Below are 16,641 nucleotides of genomic sequence, written 5' to 3'. Positions count from 1 at the left end.
TTTGAATTTCCACTACACCACTTGCATAGTTTTTAAAAATCATTTCTGGCCACTATCAAAAGGAACAGCCAGCAGCCAAGTCCATGATTCTGTGACAAATTTTATCTAAGACAAAAGGTCTTAAAGGTGAGAAGTCATAAACATGCTCCTGATCAGACAAGGCATGGTGTTCTAAGCCAATACTACTTCAGTTATGGGGCAGGTCTGATTTAAATTGATTCTATAGGATTAGGAAATAGAATTACCTACTCCCTGCACAGCATTTGCCTACAGTGTAACCCCTGACCTGCTGAGAACACACATTTATGTGCTAGGACTGGTGGTAGTGAACAGGATAAATGAGCCACAGGAAACTGGGCCTGGACCTGTTTTCAAGGTGACCTGTAACACTACAAACCAGCTGCCCAAGTCTGTTCAGCCCGTAGTGAGGTTAAAAAAAATTAATTATTTCTGGCACAGACAGCTGGATTTCCACCCAACCCCCCATCAAGCCCTCACTGCATTTGTGGAAGACTGGTTAGTGAGGCAGACAGAGGTTGCAAGTAACAACATATATAAATATATTATATATATCATATATATGGATACTGGAAGGAGATGAAATCATAGCATTTGCTCTTAAAATTTCCTCTGTCCCCTAATTATACACGTTTACTTCTTTCATCAGTAAAGTCACGCAGGTTATCAGTGTGTCAGAGCACACACTGGTTTCCATAAATTCTTTTTACCAGAACAAGTACTTTGGTAAAAATTGTCCCTTAGAATTTACTTTAGTTAAAGCATGGCTGATAACTTACTATACTAAAGGAAGATCAGTGAAAGTCATATAACAAATGCTAGAACTGAACTCAGTCCAATACAAAATGGCCAGAATAAAAATATCCATATAAATAGTCCAATGTACACTTTGGTTGTTGCCAACTCTGGGGTTGACAATACTACAAGGAGCTGTAACCTGACTGGCAGTGCAAGTCACCTGTCCAAGAAAAAAAAAAAAAAGTAAAAATAAATCAGAATGCACGAAAAATAGTTAATGATCAGAATTATGTTAGCGATCAGAATTATGGTAATGATCAGAATTATGGTGCTCTTCTCTAAACTGGAGAAGAGGATTTCAGCATCTGGCTCATCAGCCACACAGGCAATGGTGTCTCATGTTCCAGAAGCAAGAAACCAGTTCCCAGCTTCCTGCCTGCTGAAGGTTCTGGCCAGAACCATCTCTGTGCCAAGGACGTGCGCTGGCCTGGCACCACCACCCTGAGAGTAACACCTGATCTGTAGCGCATGAGGGGAGCACGGACATTTGATTCCCAACATGCAGACGAAAAAGACAAAACAGTAACAGTCATAATGACAAAAAGGACAGTCTAGAAGAGAGGCAGCTGCAGGAGCTGCGAGGAGTACACGGGGTAGCCCAGGGGCGGGTCGGCCGCCTGCACGGTCAGGTTGCGCAGCAGGGCCGGGTGTGCCTGGATGCTGTAGCGCTCCTCGTCATCGTTGGTGGCATAGAGCAGCTCCCAGGACAGGTTGGCCCACTGGCCTCGGACGGCTTCGGCATTGAGCTTTCCCACTTGGACTAACAGCTCCTGCAGAGTGAGGACTCGCCCTGTGTAAATTCCCTATGAGAACAAACAAGATGTCCGGTACATTCTCCAAGAAGACACACGAGCATTTTGGTTACAAAGCACTGAGTGAAGCTTTGGGGGTACACTCTACGAACACTTTAAACACAGCAAAGTGTATAAACCAGTCCCCTCAGTTCAATCCTTCCACTGGAATGTAATCAGGAAATATTGCTGCATCTGAAGAACAGTGCAGTGGGGTTTTCAACAACAGTGGTGCCAGTTCCTCTTTAGTACAAACCAACCTTGCAGAGCCTTCATGTTTTAGAATACGATTACAAGGGGGGAAAAAAAAGAACAGTGAAAAAGAAACCCAAACTTTGACCTAGTAATTTTTCTCCTTACCATGCTTGGGTCATGTCCCAGTGAGAACAGGTATGGCTTTTCCTGCAGAACTGCTTGCTGCCACTCCAGGTCTGACACCAGCCCAATGTACCAATCGCTTTCGTATTCTTCCAGGTAATTCACCAGCTCTTTAAAGTTCTCTACTGGGCCCAGGCTGGCTTTGTCCAGCATAAGTTTGAAGGTGTATCTGAAAGGTGCAGAACGTCACACAGTCAGTTGTGCAGCAAAGACAGGAGGGAGAAAGGCTCTTCAGGCCACAGAGAGTCTCCACCAAACACTTGTCAGCCACTGCTTGTCAGCTGAGTCACTGCCAGTTGGTCTGGGTGTGCTTTTAGCTCACCCACATGTAGAACACATCAGCTTAAACATCTCTCATTCACCTCCCACAGTTCCCCACTGCCTGATAATGGATAGTGCCAAATACCTAAATTCAGCACAACTGTCTAGATCTGGGGACAATGAAAGAAGGTTGTTTTTCCCCACTGAACAGAGCAGATTGGAGGCAGCTGCTGTGGGAAGAAAGAAGAAAACACACAGGCTTCACTGCCTGGAGGCAAGGGCAATATTTATGTAGGAAAAACCCACAAATATATTTAAACTGTATAGATTTAACAAAACATTACTGAAGTGACACTTCTCTATATAATTTTTCTAATCTCAGGAAATGGTTTTCTTTTACCTGAACGCTTTTAATGCCAGCTGGAAGAGCTCTGGTTTGCCTGTTAGCCAGTCCAAGCCAGCAGACCAGGGAATGCCACCAGTGTATGCCCTGAACACGTGGCTTGGGGCAGGCACGGCGTTATCCAGGCCAAACAGACCAAAGCAACATGACAGCACCCCGTGGATGTACAGGTCCTTCAAAGCTTTATCTTGCATAAGGTCTGTGAGTAAACTGGAAGGCTTCTCCTTCAGATGAAAAAAGTCCAGTTGGCTCAAAACAAAGTGGTACCATTCCTCTGGAAACCTCTGCCTCATTTCACTGACTTTGGAAGAAGGCACTGGCGCTGTTCTCCATTCCTCAGGGATGCTCAGCAGCTCTGAGTAAGAGCAACTAAATTCTATGTGAGGTAAAACTTCTGGCTGTTTCCCTTTGTCCACAGCAGGCAGCCCAAGCACCACAGCCCTGTTTAATTTATCTTCTGGTGACATTTCTTGTAGGAAATCTTGGCTTTGTGTTTCTACAGACCCTGGAATAGACAGGTGCACTTTTGATGTCAGTCCCAACTGCCCGGGTTCTTTTCTGTCTCTAGTTCTGCTACTGGGTTCAAAATCAAAAATGTCACTATCATCAGTCCAGTCCTCCACTGTATCAACACTAAAGCTGTCTTCTTCCCTCAGAGCCCTGGATCCTTTTACTGCACCAGTATGATGTTCCAGAAATGATCCTTGTTTGTTCTTGTTGGCACTGCCTGGGCTTTCCCACGTCTTTGATTTTTTATAACAATACTGGACAAGCATCCATACAAGCACTTTAACGAAATCATCTTTCAGGTGCTTTAAATTCTCATGGGAATCAATTATTCCAGATAACACATTCCTGGCATCGGAATACAGCCGCACAGGAACAACAGTACAGGGAGTCAGGATGTGTCCAAAATGGGGATTGGGAGACAGAATCCTTGTGTGCTCCTGATGTTCAAAGGCCATTTCAAAAATTTCATCCACTCTGTGAGCTTCAGCAGCATGGCAGGATGTTTCCTGCAGCTCTAGCCCCTAAAGCACACATGAAAACAGCTTCCTGTTAGTCATCACCAGGACATGCTAGCTGTTTGCTTGCAGCAGAATTTTTCTGAACAAAATGATTGTCAGTATTTCCACACCTGACCCTACAAATCTAACTAGAGATAACAGCAATAACAAAGTATTCACTGCAATATTAGACACAAATCAATGTCTTAAATAAATCTTTGCCTGATGCAGATCTTATTAGCCAGCTTATTAAAGATACTGTGTCACAAGCTAAATGACAAAAAATTTCACATCTGCTGCATGTGTCAATTGCAAGACTAATTAGTATAACACTCATCTTAGAAAATTTACTGTAACATCAGGTAAATCAGTTACACTGCTGAAATGTTACACAGCAAAACCTTTGCACAATTTCCAAACATCAGCATCTCAGTGCTCAGCATGCAGTTACCTTAATGTTAACACCACAGTATGTGAAGCCTTTTTCCAGCACCAATATCCACATCAGCCTGTCCTGAAAGCGACACAAGTAATGTGATCCAGGCAGAGAGAGACCTAGACAAGAAAAAAAACCAAACAAAAACTACATATTACCTTTTCTACATGCCAACATAAGAATTCAACTGCAAACTCAAAATATTTCTGCATCAACATCACAATCATTTAGCTAAGTAGCACCTTAGAATCTTGAAGAAACTGGCTGCGAAGCTGGATCTTGAAATTGCAGTGTTAGCTTTGAAAAAGCTGTGGAAAATTGGGAAACCTCACACAACTGCAGGACTACTTTATTCAGTCCGGACCAGAGTTAAACAACTCCACCCTCAATTCCCTTTGCAGAGATGACTTTCATGATTAAAGATAATTTTTGGCTGCATTTCCAACCACACAGTTCCCACTGATGTTCTCTGGAGACCTCAAATCCTTCTGACTGAGAATGCCTTAAAGAATGATGATATAGCACAAGAGTTTCTTAATGGGCCAATTTGCTGTGGAATAGGAAGTTTATTTGTTATCAGAGAAATAAAAATATAACTGAACTGGAATTTGAAAATCAGGTCCTGGACAACATCAAATTAGTACTCAAAAAAACCCCAAACAGGTACTTTTCCTCTTTTTTACCTATTTCACAAAAAGAGCAATGCCAAATTTCCTAAGAACTAGTGGTCATAGTGTATTTGAACTACAGCCTAATGTCAATCCTCCTACCATAATGGTTCTATTCTTAAGCATATTTGCTGCCAGTTTATGACCAGCTTCTACTGTCACTCACGTCTGGTGACCACTCACTTACACTCACTTACTTAATTTTAGTTTTAAAATGTTGTAAGATGAAATCAGTGAAACCAACCATTAAGCTGTAGTTAAAATTTAAGTAACCTTTTCTATCCCACTGAGCTAATTAAGTGCATTTTCTTGTTAACATTTTGCAAAGTTTTTAATTCCTTTCTTGCTAGCTGTTAAAGCTACTAAAACTCCTTTACACAGAAAAAATGATGGGTTTAAATTAGTGACACACAAAGTGGTACCGCTTCCTTTTGAACTCAACTGAGAACACCACAGTTTTTCTTGCTTGAAGACATTCATTCACAGATTTTCACATTAAAGAAGAGACTTTTTACCCCTCAAGACTAGTGTTTTAAATTATTTATTCTGAGGCATATATGCCACCACAGTCATGATGGGAATGGGGAAAAAAATCCTATTAAAATATGTATAGGTATAAAATAGATAGACATGAGAAATATATAACATATATATATGATAGCTATATATTATAATAATGTAATAAATACATCTACTGCACATATAAAACATAGATGGACTAATGCAGCAGACAAACTGAAGTATCCTTCTTTAGAGAAAAAAGACTTCCCAGTTTTATTTAGTACCTCCCTCTAACCAGTGATGAAAGTGCAGCAAATGTTTCCTAGTAAACCACCTGGATATATTCTTCAGAAAAGCATGATTAAGGTTAACTTCCACTGCCTTCTAATATTAGGCCATTTTTTCTAGCCATAAGCCATTTTCTAAGAGGCTTATGTAAATATTTGCCTCTTGTCTAAGGGCTACAATCTTTTGATTATTTAGGTTACACAAAGGCTGTTTCTCAAGAAAATGACCTTGCAATTTTAAAACAGTTACTCTCTCTCCAGCTGGGAAAAAGACTGGGCATTTCTTCACCTCTGTCTCTGTAATTCTATGAAAACCCCATCACAATGCCTTTCACAGGCTGTAAACCCACAAGTGCTGCTACAGTCCTACCCCAACTGCCTGCATAAGATACGATATTAAGTCTTATCAATGGGTTCTGCTCCCAGCTGTTTACTGGTAGCTATGCTACATCATGTATTTCACAAACATCCAGTCAATATTCACCACAGCCAATTAACACAGCCAAATTAGCATAAGTCACCTTCTGGATGCTGAGTAATGGGTTTGATGCAGAGACAGACAGACCTAGACAGCCAGTCTGACACACACCCTTCTCTATGCCGTCTGGCTAAAGAACTCGATTTACTGCCTCCAGTTAGGTGGGATGAATGTATTCCATCCTTTTTGTTCAGTGCAGAAAGATTAGGATTGATACTGTTTCATCACCATTTAGTCTCTCCTTAAAGGTAACAAACCAGAGTTATTTTTTTACAGGATTGTAACAAGTAGAGATCAGAGAACCCTTATGGCTGGAAAAGACCTCCCAGATTATCAAGCCCAGCCTTTGACTGAATACCACCATGTCCATGAAACCGTATCACAAACTGCTACATCTACTTGTTTCTTGAATGCTCCCAGGGATAGTGACTCCACCACTTCCCAGGGGAGCCTGCTCCAATGCTTTACCAACCCTCTGTTCCATGAAGAAATATTTCCCAATATCCAACCTGAACCTCCCCTGCTGCAACTTGTGGCCGTTCCCTCTTGCCCTATAGTTGGTTGTACAAGAAGTATAAAAGTAACCACTTTTTCCTCAACTGAGCAATCCCTGAATATCAGATTTAACCCACACTGTGAAACACGGTTTCCAACTACAGATTCTCCTGCTCTCCAGCAAAACCATGTTTCCTGAAATACTCAGCTACCTAATTCCAGCGCTGCCTGTACCTACCCAGGCCGCCCGCCGCCAGCGCGGACTGCAGCGCTCCGGCCAGGCTGGGCACGAGCTGCCGGTAGTAGACGGTGTCGGAGCACACGCAGGCGGTGCCGCCCACGGGGCCGGGCCAGCTCCGCAGCGGCCTGGGGAAGCCCACCAGGAACACGGGCAGCGTGAAGAGCGGCAGCAGGGGCGAGGAAAGCAGCGCGGAGACGGCGACCAGGCCCAGCAGGACGGGGAAGAAGGCGACGTTGAGCGCGATCAGGGTGGCGCTTGATTTGCGGCGCTGCTTCTTCTCTGTCCACGACGTCAGGAGGATGGCGATGGCAAAGTGCAGCTTGGAGATGAACTGGAACAGCCGATCCCGCAGGAGGCCAACCTGCAGGAGACAGGCAGGAAGCGCGCTGTATGCAGCATATTCAGCACAGCTACAGTAACTTTAACAAAATTACATTGCTTGGTGGTAGAAAATATCTTAGTACCCAGTTTTTAGCTTCTATCTGCTGAGTCCTGGGCTCTGTAATTCTCCAATAGGAGAGGGCAAGGAAACACAGACTTCAGGTAACAACTATCTGCTTAATTTTACATTATGACCATTACCAGCAAGAGTTTGATTCCTGTATCAAGGCTCCTGTTCCACCAGAGGTCTGGATTAAACACCAACATTTGTGCTGCTGACACAACCACCATGTCTAGTAAGGCATTTTCTGTATTCTGCCAGACCTAAAATAGAGATATGTTAGAAATACCTTAAAAAATATATCTATTTATCTCTGCTTTCATGACCTAGAATATTTCTTCTAGGTTGCCTTGGTACTCAAGTCATGTAGAAGAGCACTTCTAAGGCTAACATATTTAAAATTCAAATTACCATCCTAAATATCCTTGTGAATCCAATGGAAACAGACACGGAATGCAGACTTTGTAGTGAATGGTCAAGTGACAGGAACGCTATCATAGCGAACGGAGATACTGCAATTGAAATAAAAGAATCATTGACCTCCTTCCAAAAACATAACAAAAGTCTACAGAGGTAAGCAGTCTTATTGCAGGATGGAAATCCTAGCATAAAAAGAGAAACCTTCAACATCACAAACTCCTCTTTGTATTACACTCCCAGGATATTGAACAATTTATTTGCACTAATGGCCCAGGACAACAAATATTTACATCAATGCTTAGTTCTTACTTGCTATTAGTTCTTTTGTCCTTTATTTGTTTCTCCAAGAGAATACTCAAAAAAAATAAACATGGACTAGCAGTCATCAATCTACTTTCCCAAACTGATGCTTCTTTACAAAATTAAATAATTTAAATCAATTTTTTATTCCCTTGAAGTAGATGCATTTGTCTCTAACCTACCAGAAAGGAGGCTGTTCCCTGTTGGGGTTTTAGGAGCTCTCCTGGTTTTTTTTTTTCAAACCAAGACACTCCCTTTTCTAGCAAGCTGTAAGAACCAAATATTTAGTCAGCTTGAACACTTTCAACTCATTTTGTTTCCAAGTACCTTCAAAAAGATCTATAAGAGACACCTTTTCAAAAGTGGGTACTGCAGTTGTAACTAAAACCCTTTAAAACGCCCTGCTTTCTCAGCTGGGCTTTTAAAAGGCTCAATTTTTTAGGTTCACCCCTAAAAAAGAAATAAATAAAATCACTTTCAAATATTCTGGACCAGTAACTTTGACCTCAACGCACAATTTAACAAGACATCAACAAATATTTCCAGCCATTTGGTTTCCCTTGGTTCATTCACAGAATCTTGCACACACAGTAATTCTAGAGTTTCAATCTCCCTACAAGCATCATCTAACAAACAACAGACAGTGGTGTATTCCTACCTAGTGTTAGTAAAATCCTCCTGACAACACCAACTTTCATTAGCCTTCTTTGCTTCTCCATGAACACAGCCACAGTCCTGACATCCTTTGGGTAAAAGGGGTTTCGGAAGATTCCAAACAAGTACACTCTCTGAATCTCTCTAAGAATCCACATAATTACAAGCAATAGGATCAGAATGTAACTTGCTATGGCCTGGGGACTGGCTTGGGAAAATGATGAGGAGCCTGCAAATTGATGCAGCAGGCTGGCTTCTGTGAGAGCAAATGTCAACACAGTCACATAGAAAATAAATTCCCTCCACCCAAATTGTATTCTAAGACCTCTGTGCATATTTTTAGATTTGCTGGAGGCTAAATGGCTGATCATGGTGTGTTTGAAGGCAAACCCAATCTCGCTTAGGTTAAGACTCAGTATGAACCCAAATCCAGTCATGAAGAGGATCACACCGAGGGGGCTGGGAATGAAATACGATGCTATTGCTGTTCCAGCAGAAATGAGAAACATTACTAACAACCTGTGAAGGAGAAAATAAAGAAGATTTGCTTGAAAAGAAAAAGGTTATAAACAGTACTGATATATTTTACAATTGTATAAACATTTACTTTGTGTTACTTGACATAGGTGAACCTCCTAGTCCAAACTCCAACAGTTGTTCCATTCCCCAGAGAAAAAGTGCATCAAGCGGGGGCAGAATTCCCATTGCCCACAGGAATGGCAGAAAAAGAAACAGGATGTGCAAGATCTGGTTTGTCTGTTCTAGAATGGGTGCGTTGAGAGCAAACCTGGATAAAAGAAGAAATGGATTTGACTTCTGTGAAGGGAAAAATAACTTCCATTTGGGAAGACTTTCTGTTTAATTACTACAGCAAATCCCAAAGTAAAACCATTACACATTCAACCTACAAAACCTAATGAGTATCTTTTAAAAGGAAAAATAAGGACATACATTTATGCTTAGGGCAGTAACACATTAATTAGAACACCACAACACAGACTAACTTTTCATGTAAAAGGTTTGAAGCCTTCAGATGAATACAGTGATGCAATTATCCCAATTATTTTTGTTACTGTTGTGATAATACACTGAAGAAATACTTGTGCAAAAAAGAAAGGTCCAAAGGCTCCAAGGCCTCAACTGTTAAACAAAAATTGCAAAGTATTTTTTTTTCAGAAACACAAAAGCAAAATTTTCTGCAATTTCAAGGCCCAAGATTTAAGCTTTAACACTGGAAGAACTGGCATGTTGCCTGTACACCTACAAATACTACTGTATATTCCTAAAGAGGGTTTATTTTTTATGTAAAAGTGTCAAAATCTTCCTGCAAAACCACAAAGATCAGTATTAGAAATGTGCATAAATTCTAACCCATATGTAGTTCACCAGTTAGACTGACAAGATATTTGGTTTCTCTCTACTTTTTAATAAGTAAGCAAGCCTCAGAGGAATTTTATCAGGAATTTAGACAATGTCTTAATTTTCTCCTCAGGAAATTAAATAGAAGAATTTGGAGTCCAAGATCCACATGTATAATACTCATACCTTACCTGACGCAGCTATTAGGGTAAATCACTAACAAAGACACCTCCCAGTGCAAAACTAGCAAAATCAAACATGCTTTTTTAAAATGTATCTGAAGTACCCCAACCATAAAACATGTACATGTGACCAAGTGATATAAGTATCACCTGACAGGGAGAAAGAGTGCAGAGAGTAAATCTAAAAGCATCTTGTTTTAAGAGCGTGGTATTACAAATACTTTAGCTAAGACACTTATCTAAAAAACAGAAATGTGACTCTCCTAATTTGTAGACTGACACAGCTCTTTTGTATTGCAAAAGCATTTAAAAATCAAAGTTCAAAATCCATATAACAAAGCCACAGCAATATTCACATTTGCTTACCCATTCATTAAAACCAAATTCAGAGGTGGTGTTTTTTTGTTTTGTCTGTTGTATAAAAGCCTCTGCTATCACTTTACAGAGCTTACATTAGAAAGTATTCCAGGATGAAATCTCGACATAAATCCAGTAATCCTGAAGCTTGCAGTGTTTAGATCTATGATTCCACGTCAGGAACATGTGTTTTCAAAACACATCCTTTAAAAGGACATAAATGCAAATGCTCCAATACAAAACTATGAAAAATGACATGGTAGAAGACAGGTAAAACTATCTCTTACTTACAAACTGCTCTTCCTACTTTACGTGGAAGGCTATAAAAATTTAAGAACCTTTTATGCACAACATAGAACCTCAGTTTTTACCATATATGCATCAATCTTCTTTCTTTGAAGTTACTACAGTTGATTAAAATCTCAAAATAAATTTTCCTGGGAAGAGCAATTTAACCTTTCCCATCAAAAATACACAGAATAACCATCACTTTAAGTAGCAAAACGCATTATTATGTTTACCTGTGTGCAAGATCCACTGCAATAAAGACAAAAATGTAGAAAGGTCTCATCAGAGCAGTGATTTCATAAGTATCCAGTGCCTGGAAAGTGGCTGTTTCGGTAGCTGTGTTTATGATTAACGAATACTCTCCTATACATATGGTCACCCATCCAAACACAAAGATCACAACAGTTCCTCCAATGTTGCTATATAACAAGGTTATTCTGTTTGGCAGCAAATACCAGGTTCCCAGCCCACACAACACCCCTGCCAGAAGGGAATGGAATACAGTGTTGATTATATACTTCTTGCCAGGAATAATAAATTTTACTGTCTCTGAACCTACACAGCTGGAAAATTCAAACTCATCTTCATCTGTCAGGGTATTCTGAATTTGCATTCTTTCTACAGTCACTGTTTTCTGCTTTGCATAGAGGTTTGTCATCTGAAGAGCAAGTGCAGTAACAAACATGAGTCCTCCCGACAGCGCTGCGGTGCAGTAGTCCTTCATCACTCCCAGCTGGTACAAGAGTGTTCCCACTCCTCCCCAAACCCATGGTGTCAGGAAAAGGATGATCTGGTTCACATAGATGTAAGGAGGGGCACAGTAGCCTAATTTGAACCGGGGACCTCCCAGCACAGTCTGAGGGAAGCGCTTCAAGAAGAACTCCTGTTTGTAGTCATTGAGCAGGGGTACATCTGGCCCCATCCTCGTGGCTCAGGAATGCTGCCTGGGGATCATCTTTCCTGTGAGAGAACAGAAAGGAATATACAGACACATTACTGATTCTGGAACTCAGAACCAAGGGAATTCTTGTCTCTTCTTTTTATGTACCAAGTTACAGTGGAATTCTGACATGTTGCTGTTAGAATTTCCTAGAATACAACTACTTAGCAAACATCTATTTTAAAACGTGAACACATTCTTTCATCTGAAGGTTGCAAATAAAAATATATAACCTGTTCTTGGGAGATGATAAAACCAACTCATCTCCAGAGCAGAACACCTTCCTAAAACTGACATTTTCCCCACCTGATCTGATTCCAATCACACCTTGCCACAGACCTCCCATTCCAAATAATCCTGTTAAGGATCTCTGTATACAAACAGAAGGGTCAGTGATTTCAGTGAACAGCCACCCAAGTGCAAGGACACAGGCACACAGGGGTCCCTGTAAAAAATCAAAGCTTTATGGAATAAAGCTTTTTCTACATAAATATGTTAAAGAATATAAGTAGAAGTACTACAAATTGTTTCCCACATTGGTACTGCCCTTCCTACACAGCCCAGTTGCAGGACAGGATCTCACTGTAATGAGCACTACAATAAAATAAACAGTTCACTTTTTGCTTCTTAAAACTTATAAAATAAAAAAATAAACACAATACTTGTGAGTTGTCACAGAAGCAGCACATATATTCTTCTTTATGCCAATAGAGAAAGCTGAAAAAAAAGGAAAAAAGATACCTGTAGACATTTACAATAACCCATCAAATAGAAATAGGTGCAAATACTCATTTAGAGAGGATCAGGCAATGTAGAAACAATGAATGTAAGGTGGCAACTATGATATTCAAATATAATTCTATGCTACTAATCATGAAAGCAAGAATCTATGAGTGACAGGTAGAAATACTCAAGCTAAGAAACAGGGTGAAAAAACCAGCACAAAAAAAGTAGTGCCAAACCATGTCATTAATAATAATTCTAAAAAAGAGATGGTGTGCCTTAGGAGATGTGCAAGGACTGAAATTCTGACTTTCTTCCACTGAACCTGCATGATCTGATGAACACCTATTGCCATCGCTGCTGAGACATTAAAAATTAAACACTTGGCTGCCACAGTCCTCAAACTACTGTGGATCCCTTTCTCCTACAATACCAAACATTTCTGAGCCCTTCTGAGAACCATTCACCCCTTTTATTTAAACAGGTATCAGTCACTTGACTGTAGGTAGATGTTGGTCATTAGAGAATGAAGTTGGAAACAGTGCAAATGAGATTTTTTGCATTATCACCACTGAAAAATTGCATTCTGCATCCGCTAAGTCAACACATTCCACCATGGAAAGCAGGCCCCCACAGGCTCTGTAACGACTCTTTATGTAGGCTGTGGATTTTAATTTTTTTTGATAAAATATTGAAAACACAGGTTTTTTGGTCATACTATTTCAAGCTGCTGAAAGTTTCTTAAAAGTAAGGAGAAGGCAGTAGTCAGTCCTACTGGAACTAATGGAAAAGACACATGTTGACAATGGAGAGGGGAATTCATCCCAGTCAGCTCAGGAATTTAAAAATCTAACAATGACACACCCAAGTAAAACCAAATTTCAAATTTAATTAAAAAGTATCACAATTCAGTCAATCTTCTTTAGAAAAATAAGCACTGTTTAGAGGGTACATGGGTGTGGAGCTTAAGTTGCTGGGATAGTTACATGCAGTAGAAGATTCACAGGCATTGAAATCATAGAAGCTGAATTTAAAAAAAAACCACATAGAATCAATAGGTGCACAGTTTTCCTTGAAAAACAGTTTTTGGGCAGCTGTGTTTTTCTCCTCTGAGAAGGGCTATTTTTGTTTCAAGTTCCAGTCTGCATTTGTGTTTGTCAGTTTATATTGCTAACCAAATGTTAACAAAACATTCCTCTTACAGTTTCTGTGTAAACAATAGGCATCTTTGTGTGACACAAGAATCTACGCACATAAACAATATAGTTCCACTTGGCTCCGCTCCAAAACGAGCCATAAAAAGAGGTGAATTTATTCATAAACGAAAATCCCAAGGCTGAAGCTCACTAACTATGGAAACTTTTCCCTCTGCTATGCTCCTGGCTTCCAAATAGACAGGTAGCACATCAGGACTTCAAAGAGGGACTCGTACATGTTGTATTCCTGTGCAAAGCCCTAGCAACAAGGCTCCACACATTTGTGAGTGTTTATAGGACCTGGCTTCAATACACATTCCTGACATACAGGCCTGGCCCCACTTTGACAACTTGCCTGGATACCCAAACAACCCCGAGCACAACAGTCTGTCATCACCAGAGGGGATCCGTGCCACTTGGACACTATCACAGCAAGGATGGAAAAAGGGCTTAAACACCATAAAGTCACTTCACAAGTTTTCGCTGCAATAACCTCTTTATGCGCTTATTATGAAGGGAAACAAAGCAAACCTTGCCACAAATTCAGGCAGGAATTCACAGGAGAGCACGAATTTTTGTCTAAATGAACACCATCCTTCATGTGGGCTGATGTTAGATTAGCTTCAGTTTGGTTTGCTTTTCTATTTAGCAGATCACAGAGTATGTGTACAGCTTTCTGCCACCGAAGCAGCTGAAACACATAGGGCTCAAAAATTCTTACCTCGGTGGTCTTACAGGTGTTTTCACGTGAGGATAAGTAAGGGTTACACAGCTTGTAACCTTGCTAGCACAGGCTGGAGGAACAGGTGGGAGGTGAAGGGGAGGCTGTGGCATCCCCTGTCCCACCAAATCCAGATGCACCCCGTGCCCACCTGTGTGCCCGGACACCTGATTAAAGATTCCCTGGATGAACATCCATGGCTAAAGACCCCACAGTGCTGCAGGCCAGATTCCAGCCAGGAGCCAGGCAAAGCAGGCTGGGGGCCACTGCTCAGCAGCGCTGATGCCATTCCCCAGGGAGACCAGGGACACAGCATTTTGGCACAACACACCCCATCCAGTTAGGGGATGAGCACCCCGGGATCACCTTCGGGAAGGGTCGCAGGCCGCCTCCTCCCGAGGCAGCTCTGCCCCTGACCCGCCTGAGCCACCACGCTTCCCACCCACCCACCTACCTCCCCTCACCTCTTCTGCAGGCACTGAATAAAAACACCCAACACCAAGCGACTACAAAAAACACCTCTGCAGTCTCCGCAGGGGAAGGGCCAGGGGGCAACCCCCCGGCAAGGAGCCTCGTTGGGGAGGGCACCTACCTGTGGCCCGGGCTCGGAGCGGGGAAGGGGCCGGCAGAGCACACGGCCGAGCCGCCGGTGGGAGAAAGCGGAGGAGGAGGATGGCGCACCGCTCCCGTTCTCCGCCCGCCCCTTTTTCCCGCCCCTCAGCCACGGCCGCCATTTTGCCCGCCTGCGGCAGGCGGCGGGACGCGCTGCCTGCGGGAAATGGCTCCGGCGGGCTCCGCGCTCGGGCTGCTCCCGGCGCCTCCTCGGCGGGTCGGTACCGGAGCGCTGAGGGGCCGTGGCGCTCCCGCTCCCTCACGGCGGGCAGGGCCCCGCCGCCCCGCAGCATCCCAGAGTCCATCCGGGTGGAAAAGACCTCTGGCATCGCCGAGCCCAACCCATGACCGAACACCGCCGTGCCAGCAGGACCATGGCACTGAGCGCCACAGCCGGTCTTTGCTTCAGCACCTCCAGGGACCGTGACTCCACCGCTTCCGTGGGCAGCCAATTCCAGTGTCTAATCACCCTTCCCTAATGTCCAGCTGCCTCCCCTGGTACATCTTAAGACTGTCCTCTTATCCTGTCCCTTGCTCCCTGGAAGCAGAGCCCGGCCCCCATCTGGCTTCAACCTCCTGTCAGGGAGTTGTAGAGAGCAAGAAGGTCCACAGCATTCTGACATAATACCAAAATACTCCCTAAGAGTTCCCTGAATCTTGAATATTAATGGCTTTTATGTGCTGTCTAATTCGAGACACGAACACTGGTTTTAGCCTCAGGTAAAACCAAATACATTCTGTTTTCTTTGAATAAAGTTGAACATTCAGTGGGAAATTGAAATATAAATCCGAAGAGTGCAATACTACTTACCACTTCAAATTACACCCATTAAACATTGAGAATGTTTAACAGATTCAGCACACATAGTATAATTTATATCTAATAATACTAAAATGTATAATTCAGTGTCTTAACACCAGGGCACGCATGTCTACCTTAATACCTGTTAGAACAATCACCATGTAAATAATTAGAAACAGTTATATCCATTTTAATCTGAATAACTAATTTAACACACAAGCATGTGCTTGGAGTTTTAGATAGACAAAGGTTTCACTGTAAGCAGTTCTCACCAGAAGCATCATAACCTTTTCATAGGTCTGTTAATCTTTATTCTTCAGAGATAATAAAAAGGCAGTTAGATTGGGGAATCCAGTGTAAAACCTTGGAAGCACCACCAAAGGAAAATGCTCATATATCTTTACTAAATTTCTTTTAAATGTAGTTCAGTGGCACAGATGATTCCAGCCTCTTGGAAGATAAATGCTGGTATTTAAGGAAAAAAAAAAAGTTTTTTTCAGTATCCTTGATCTAATATTTTTTCGCCTGTCTTTCAAATGTATCTGTTGCAATCCTATTAAAATTATTTATGTCTTGTAGGTATTCCAAGGTAAATAGCATCTCTGTGCAATTCCCTAAAGGTTGGTAGCAGGTATTTACTTTTTGGTTGTCAAGTTTCATCCTGTCCCAGTCTCCCAATTCAGTTACAACTTTGTAAAGATGATGATTCTCTTCCGGAATATTTAAATCATAAATAACAACAGCGAGGTGAGGGAAGCAGACACTGGATTTATTTCTTTGCAAGCTCTGCCACTTGTGTTCCAAAACTCAGAGGAAATGTCTTCAAAACTCAGAGAAATCATTTCCTGTATTTTCACTCTTGCTCAAAAGAATAAATCAGAAT

General features: G+C 41.8%; 1 protein-coding gene across 2 annotated transcripts; it reads right to left on the bottom strand.

Annotated features, from left to right (window-relative positions):
- Nucleotides 1–762: 762 nt before the first annotated feature.
- Nucleotides 763–15,487, bottom strand: PCNX4 (pecanex 4). Of its 2 annotated transcripts, XM_048305538.1 has the most exons (12): nt 14,937–15,487; nt 12,367–12,421; nt 10,998–11,724; nt 9,186–9,365; nt 8,583–9,097; nt 7,616–7,716; nt 7,345–7,467; nt 6,760–7,123; nt 4,108–4,211; nt 2,647–3,680; nt 1,968–2,154; nt 763–1,619 (listed from the first exon to the last, which is right to left on the bottom strand). In XM_048305538.1, exons 3-12 carry the CDS (start codon nt 11,684–11,686, stop codon nt 1,368–1,370), a joined length of 3,549 nt encoding a protein of 1,182 aa, XP_048161495.1. In that variant the 5' UTR covers nt 11,687–11,724; nt 12,367–12,421; nt 14,937–15,487; the 3' UTR covers nt 763–1,367. The 2 variants fall into 2 exon arrangements, with proteins under 2 accessions (XP_048161495.1, XP_048161496.1); XM_048305539.1 differs by lacking the exon at nt 12,367–12,421.
- Between the last annotated feature and the right edge of the window lie 1,154 nt (nt 15,488–16,641).

The sequence above is a fragment of the Corvus hawaiiensis genome, chromosome 6 (assembly GCF_020740725.1).
Source record: "Corvus hawaiiensis isolate bCorHaw1 chromosome 6, bCorHaw1.pri.cur, whole genome shotgun sequence".
NCBI classification, from domain to species: Eukaryota; Metazoa; Chordata; class Aves; order Passeriformes; family Corvidae; genus Corvus; species Corvus hawaiiensis.
Note: the sequence above shows the minus strand (reverse complement) of the source record. Positions and strands in the feature narration are given on the sequence as shown.